Source organism: Triticum dicoccoides, chromosome 6B (genome assembly GCF_002162155.2).
Source record: "Triticum dicoccoides isolate Atlit2015 ecotype Zavitan chromosome 6B, WEW_v2.0, whole genome shotgun sequence".
Lineage (NCBI taxonomy): Eukaryota > Viridiplantae > Streptophyta > Magnoliopsida > Poales > Poaceae > Triticum > Triticum dicoccoides.
Window position 1 is genome coordinate 61,848,121 of NC_041391.1, and position 6,712 is coordinate 61,854,832.

At 50.2% G+C, this 6,712-nt stretch overlaps 2 protein-coding genes across 2 annotated transcripts; one reads left to right on the forward strand and one right to left on the reverse strand.

Annotated features, from left to right (window-relative positions):
• Positions 1 to 1,722: 1,722 nt before the first annotated feature.
• On the forward strand, positions 1,723 to 2,226 carry LOC119320737 (the record flags this gene model as incomplete). The annotated part of the gene is made up of 1 exon (XM_037594698.1): positions 1,723 to 2,226. A coding segment is annotated over one exon (309 nt), but the record flags the coding sequence as incomplete, so codon positions are not given.
• Positions 2,227 to 4,367: 2,141 nt separating this feature from the next.
• Positions 4,368 to 4,931, reverse strand: LOC119325301 (histone H4). Its single transcript, XM_037599049.1, has one exon. It carries the CDS (start codon positions 4,863 to 4,865, stop codon positions 4,554 to 4,556), a length of 312 nt encoding a protein of 103 aa, XP_037454946.1. The 5' UTR covers positions 4,866 to 4,931; the 3' UTR covers positions 4,368 to 4,553.
• Between the last annotated feature and the right edge of the window lie 1,781 nt (positions 4,932 to 6,712).

Below are 6,712 nucleotides of genomic sequence, written 5' to 3' on the forward strand. Positions count from 1 at the left end.
TGAAGAGTTCAAAGGACAACATGAAGTCCACCAAACACATAAGAATGAGATTAAAAGCTGTCAGAAAATTAAGAAACTCCGGAGTGATAGCGCTGGACTATGTCCATACGGCTAAGAATCTGGCAGATCCCTTTACAAAAGGGCTATCACGTGTTTTGATAGATAATGCATCGAGGGAGATGGGTATGAGACCCACATGAGTTGCCATGGTGGTAACCCAACCTATATGATCGGAGATCCCGTGAACTAGGACCTGGGAAAACAAGCTAGTGGTGAACTGAGGAGAGTAACTATACTAACCCACTCCGTTGGAGATGCAATACTCTCGATACTGTATGGTAGGATGACTACGGTCTCAATGTGTTCCAAAGCTTATAAAAGCAAGATGCTATCCTACAGAGCGATCTTTGGAGGAACACACCTATATGAGCCCGACTGCTGGTCACAGTCTATGAGATTGGGGTAATCTCTAGTAAGCTCATGAATAGGCCAGGAGTGTGACTTATATGCTCCACCCGAGGGGTTAGCCTTCGGCAGCCTAGTACTAGTAAGACATGTAGTGAAACTTCTTTACGCCAAACTGACAATTCAAGGCATAGTCCATTGTTCAGTTGTGAAGGAGTGTAGCCACTTGTTCTAGGTGAAGTTCAACCTTAACAGGTCTTTACTGAAACACTGGTATATCGAAACAGCAATTGGAATAGAGGACACAATGGGCCCTCGAGATCTGGTGGGGGATTGCTGAAATCTGAGATGGCCTCTAGGCCCATATTGCAATTTCTGAAAAATCTCTAAGGGCCCATGTGGGTTATATGGCACTAGGTGTGGTGGGAAGTTTAGTCCCACCCCGGAAGTGGAAGGAGAGTTGGAGTGGTTTATAAGGGTTTCTCTTCTACATGCTATTGGAGCTTGAGAAGAGAAGAGGCCCTCGCGCACTCCTCCTCCGCCGCCCGCCTCGCCACGCCACGCCTCGTCACGACGCGCCGCGGGTTGCGGGATTGAGCCGAGCCGAGCTCACACATACGCGCTTATTTTTGCCAGTCACTAACGAAGAGTTTTCTGACAGCTGGGCCACGATCTGAGACGTCGGATCGTGGGCTGTCACGGACTCGGACGTGGGTCGAGCCCACGTCTCTCCACGCGGCTGCGCCTATAAGTATGCGGTGTCTCCTAACCCTAGCCGCCACGAACAGATCACATCTGCTCACGCGCACGCCCACCGTCGTCCCTTTGCTGCTGCTGCCGCCGGTGACTCCATCCCGTCCGCCACGTACACGGTCGACGGGAGAGCAGGTCTCCGAAACCACGCCCTTCTGGTTCCTGTACGGGGTGAGGGGCGAATAGGTTTTTGGGCAGCGATTACGCGACTGCTCGCTTCCGATCGTCTACTTCCTCTACGTCCGCGTCGCCTTCGTCATCACCATGTCCACCGACGCCGACCGTGCCGCCGCCGAGAAAGCTGAAGCCGACAAGAAGGTCGCCGAGGACGCCGCTGCTGCCACCAAAGCCGCGGCCTCTGCGTGGCCTACTGGAGGGTATAACTCGTTTATCCCGCTCCTGATTATTTTCATATTAGCAGTACTAGCAGTATGTGTAGATTTGTCTACTGTTTGCTTAGTACGTGCATGTCTAGATCAGAGTCAGTACGTCATCAACTTAGTCAATGCCATGCTAGTGATTTACTCATGGATTAATTTAATCGAGAAATTGCCTATTTACTCAACACTGACGGTGCTCTACGCGTGGTCCAGGGCCGCGCGCCTCCTCGGCCGCCCCGCCCCGCCCATCCCCGACCTGCAGCCGGCGGCCGACGAGCTCGCCGCGCTGGTCCGCTCCGGCCTTGCCGGCCTCACCTCCGCCTCCCGCCGCGTCACGCAGGCCCAGCCCGGCTCCGGGCGCGTCTTCGCCTGCCTCGCCGCCGCCGCCCTGCTCGGCCGCCTCGCGCGCGACCTCCCCACCCTTTTCATAGCTGGAACTGGAATCTGTGCGCTCGGGCGGGTTGCTCTATCCTCTCATAACAAGTGGGGTTAGGGTGGGTTCCAATGGGCTAATAGGGTTAGCCCACTTAATATTCTGCCGGTCCAGTGGAAATCCACTAATGCAATTTAAGTGGGATGGGATTCTTAGTCCCACTTATTCCCACCCCCACCTGCAGCGTGACCCCGCGTCATCCAAAGAAGCCAGCACGCCACAGCGCGGAAGAAATCTGTTGCGTGTTATCAAAAATCAAAAAGATTGGCCTTCAAAAAAAATCAAAAAGATTGTATGAGATGGTCAATATCCATTTTCAAAAAGCCCCAAATAAAAAAACCAGCAGCTCGCCATCATCACAATTTGAATGTTCAGGTCAGCAAGTTAGGTGTCAAGAGTCCCAATTAGTAGCACTCCCATGGTGAGTACTAATTTGGTTCGAATCCAGGGCACACTTCATGGCACCCTTGTTAATTCTGTGCTTGCCTCCATCCCCAATTACTTCATGGCATGCTTCATCTGGCCACAACAATCCCTGGACAAGCTGGAGCGAATACTACGGGGCTTTCTTTGGCAAGGGAAGAACTCGGCAAATGGTGGACACTGCTTGGTAGCATGGGATTTTGTCACTCTACCAAAGCTTAATGGAGGGCTTGGCCTCAGAAACTTGAAAGAACACAACATGGCAATGATCTGCAAGCTTACATCCAATATTTTGCAAGGCCACGGAGCCCCATGCTATGAATGGTTCGCCAGAAGATACTGCAGCAGCACTCTTCCAGATTGTAAACGGAGTGGGGACACTCCCATTTGGAGCTGCCTGCAGTCAACCATACAGCATGTTATTCAAACTACCAGGTGCACTTTGGGCGACGGATCCAGGATCTCCTTCTGGAAAGATTCATGGCTTGCATGCGGAAGACTTGAATTCTCCTTCCCAACGCTTTTCTCTTTTGCCAGAAACAAGAGTTGTTCGGTTGCATCTCAATTCAATAATGGCGTCTCGGAAATCAAGCTACACCCGAATCTAACTGCCACAGCCGCCAGAGAATTGCAGGCCCTAAGTGACGCTTTGGACGGCATCCAACCCATGGAAGAGCATGCTGACTCACGGAGGCCAATCTGCCTATATAACAAGCCTACAACACGCTTCTTCTACGAGATGCTCACATTTAAGGGGCTCCAATGCCCCTTGAAAGACAAGATTTGGGACAGTATTATACCTAATAAACACAGAGTTTTCCTCTGGTTAGCGACCCGTGGCCGGGTAAACACAAGGGACAACATGCTGAAGAAACAATGGAAGATCACAACTCATAATGGTTGTGATTAGTGCCCCGCATCAGAAACCATACACCACCTGATTCTACGATGTCGGTTAGCTGATGCAATCTGGAGCAAGGTTGGTCTATATGATATTGCAAATGTTTGCCCAGACTTGCAAACCTTCATTTTATCGGAGGAGACCACGGCCGCGCATGGTAAACTATGGCATGTCCTCTTTGCGGCGGTTGCGGTTGCTCTCTGGACAGCCCGGAACGCTCTCATCTTCAGGACAGAGACATGGACTGCAAATCGGACTTTCAAAGAGATCCACCAGCTTCTTCACCTTTGGAAAAATAGAGCGCGAAGTGACCAAGACTCAACCACCCTGTGTAATTACGCTGCTCTTTTCCTCCAAGCCTAACCCCCCTCTCTTTTTTACCTCTTTCTTTCATGTTAGGCTTGGTGGTGGCCTGCTGCACTTGATGTGCTTCAACACACCACCTTCATGTAATATGACTACTGTCATCCGGGTTTTTTACCCTGTTTTGAATGCAGAAGGTAGATCATGATCTACCTTTTCCTTCAAAAAAAAAATCCAGGGCACACTGAAGCAAGCACGATTGTATTTGGGGGCGGAGAATTACAGAGCAACTGGCTGCAGAGCCCAAACGTCAACGGGGAATTGGAGGACGCACTGCACTGGTAGATCTGCATTCAGCTCATATCTATTTTCAGCGAAAGAAATCAACTGCATCTTACCATGAATTGCTTCTTATCGTTGATTTCTTTCGCTGAGAAGCATCAGAGGGCCAACATTTATTTTCAAAAACAAGCACACACAAAAATCAGCTGCTTCTCATGATAGTTCAAATGTTCAGGTTAGACACTCAGGCCTGAAATTGGCAGCACATCTATCTGAAACTTGGTTCGATTGGCGGAGCACAAGTTAATGTGCTAACAGCCGTGGATTTGGAGAAGCAAAGTACGAAAATGCAGGGATGGCTAGAACCAACCGTACACTGAAGCCAACACGACTGATTTGGGGAGGCAGAAAATTACAGAGCGAGAGACCAGTGTGAAATTAGTAACATCTGACAACGAACAGAAATCAACATGAACAGAGTGAGAGATTGCAGAAGAATTCAAGGGTAAACCACTTCAATTCCATCCCAGATCTGACTACATCCAAACAACAATCATGGCCAGGACATACAGCGGCGAGATGCGACCATTACACCCAAGACCATGAACACTGAACAACCATGGCTAGCTACTAATCTGGCGGCGCGACGTGGATATGAGTGGACCGGCGCGGCCTAGCCGCCGAATCCGTAGAGGGTGCGGCCCTGGCGCTTGAGGGCGTAGACAACGTCCATGGCGGTGACGGTCTTGCGGCGGGCGTGCTCGGTGTAGGTGACGGCGTCGCGGATGACGTTCTCCAGGAAGATCTTGAGCACGCCGCGGGTCTCCTCGTAGATGAGCCCCGAGATGCGCTTCACGCCGCCCCGCCGCGCCAGCCGACGGATGGCCGGCTTGGTGATGCCCTGGATGTTGTCGCGGAGAACCTTCCGGTGGCGCTTGGCGCCACCCTTGCCCAGCCCCTTCCCGCCCTTGCCGCGGCCTGACATCTTCGATCTGCGGCGAGCTTCGCTTGGCTGCTGTGTGTGTGTCGCTGGTGGTGGTCGGCGGTGTGGCGAGATGAGATGGACGGGGCTGCGGCGTGGGGGATTTATAGCTGCGAGGCTTCCGGGGTGGAGATGGGAGCGATCCGCGTGATGCGGGGAGTGAGCCGTCGGATGTGAGATGGGTGGCTGGGAGTGGGGGAGAAGGTGTCGCGCGGATCGGTGACGTGGCGTGGAGCGGGGGGGCTGGGAGGGAGGTGTGTTTTCTCACGAGTGGCCCCACAGCTCTAGCCCGTTGGCCTAGGCAGCTTGGAAATTGTTTATGTTAAGAATAAAATAGTTGCTTATTAATTAAGCTCATTAGAATTAAGAGGGTGCTTGGATAAGTTATTTGTTAGATAGGTGCCTTGGTTCTCAAGCAACCATGTACTTCCTAGACTCTCAAATCAACTATTAATTCCTTGACTCTCAAGTAACTTTGAGTTTACTTTGACTCCCAAGTAACATGTGTACTTCCGTCCAGGTATAAATACCCATTTTATCTCTACTCTTATAAAACGACCCTGCTATACGTACGACACAATGTCTGTCCAACACTATACGATTAGAGACAAGTGTAGATAATTCAGTTTGTGGGCCATAGCATTTAGAGATGATATGCTCTTTGGTCGTACTGGTCGGACTAGAAAACCATCGTACGCAGAGCAGTTTCGCTTATAACAAGCAGAGTTGGTGATGATGGTGTGCATGCCATCCTGGAATATAGGCCGTCCGATCTATATCTAACGGATAGAAAGGAAACTATGAAAAATTATCTGCACTCCTCTCCACATTTGCAGATAATAAGGCCTTCTCTCGTCCATCCTTTTCTCCCATAAAATCTTGATGTTCCGTGCAATGCACGGGCATCTTGCTAGTCTTCAATAAAGACTGATGGATCATATTTCGTTCAAACTCTCTCGTTTTTTTACTTTTTTCTTTAAACAAGTTATGATCACTTTGCCCTAACATAGAGCGATTAGGCCAGAGAAAAGAATGGTGGTGCTCAACCATCGAGCCGTGTACGCGTAAACCTCCTCGACACCTCGGGCGATCCTTGGCTGTGCCGGCAACCATGTACGTGTGGGGGATTTATAGCAGCGAGGTTTCCGGGGAGGAGATGGGGCGATCCGCGTGATGCGAGGCGTGGGCCGTCAAATGGGATATGGACGGCTGGGAGTGAGGGAGGTGGCGCGGATCGGTGACGTGGCGGGTCGCGGGGGCTTGGGCGGGAAGAGGTGTGTTTTCTCGGGATGTACTACTAGGGAGCAGACTATTGTGTTTGGGCCTTGGGAGCTGCTTGTTGACAGCTCAAGCCGACGATAGTTTTTTTTCCAGGTGAAATACTGTATTACTCAACTCATAAGATCCTTACGATCAATTGTAGCTAGCTTCATAGCAACGGAAGGACCTGGACCAAAACAAGTCATGGTTCTACCTTCTAAACAAGCAAATTTAGCTATGCTATTGCTAATCTTATTTTGGCTACGATTTACATGAGTAATACAATAATCACAGAGGGACATAAGATATTTAATCTCTCTAATAAGCGACGAGTAGTCCGAACGATCAACTTCTTTGGCTTGAATCAATTGCACTGCAACAATAGAGTCCATCTCTATCTCAACGGTAGATCACTTCTCTGCATTGCAAATGACAAACCTTCCATGCAAGCACTCAATTCTACTTCTAGTGCATCCCGACGTGAAAATAACTGCCTGCATGAAGAGAAGATAACTACACCCTTGACGATAGCTTTCACGTGTAGTATTTCCTATTTGGCGCTGAGCCAACACTGAACACTCTCTTCTCCT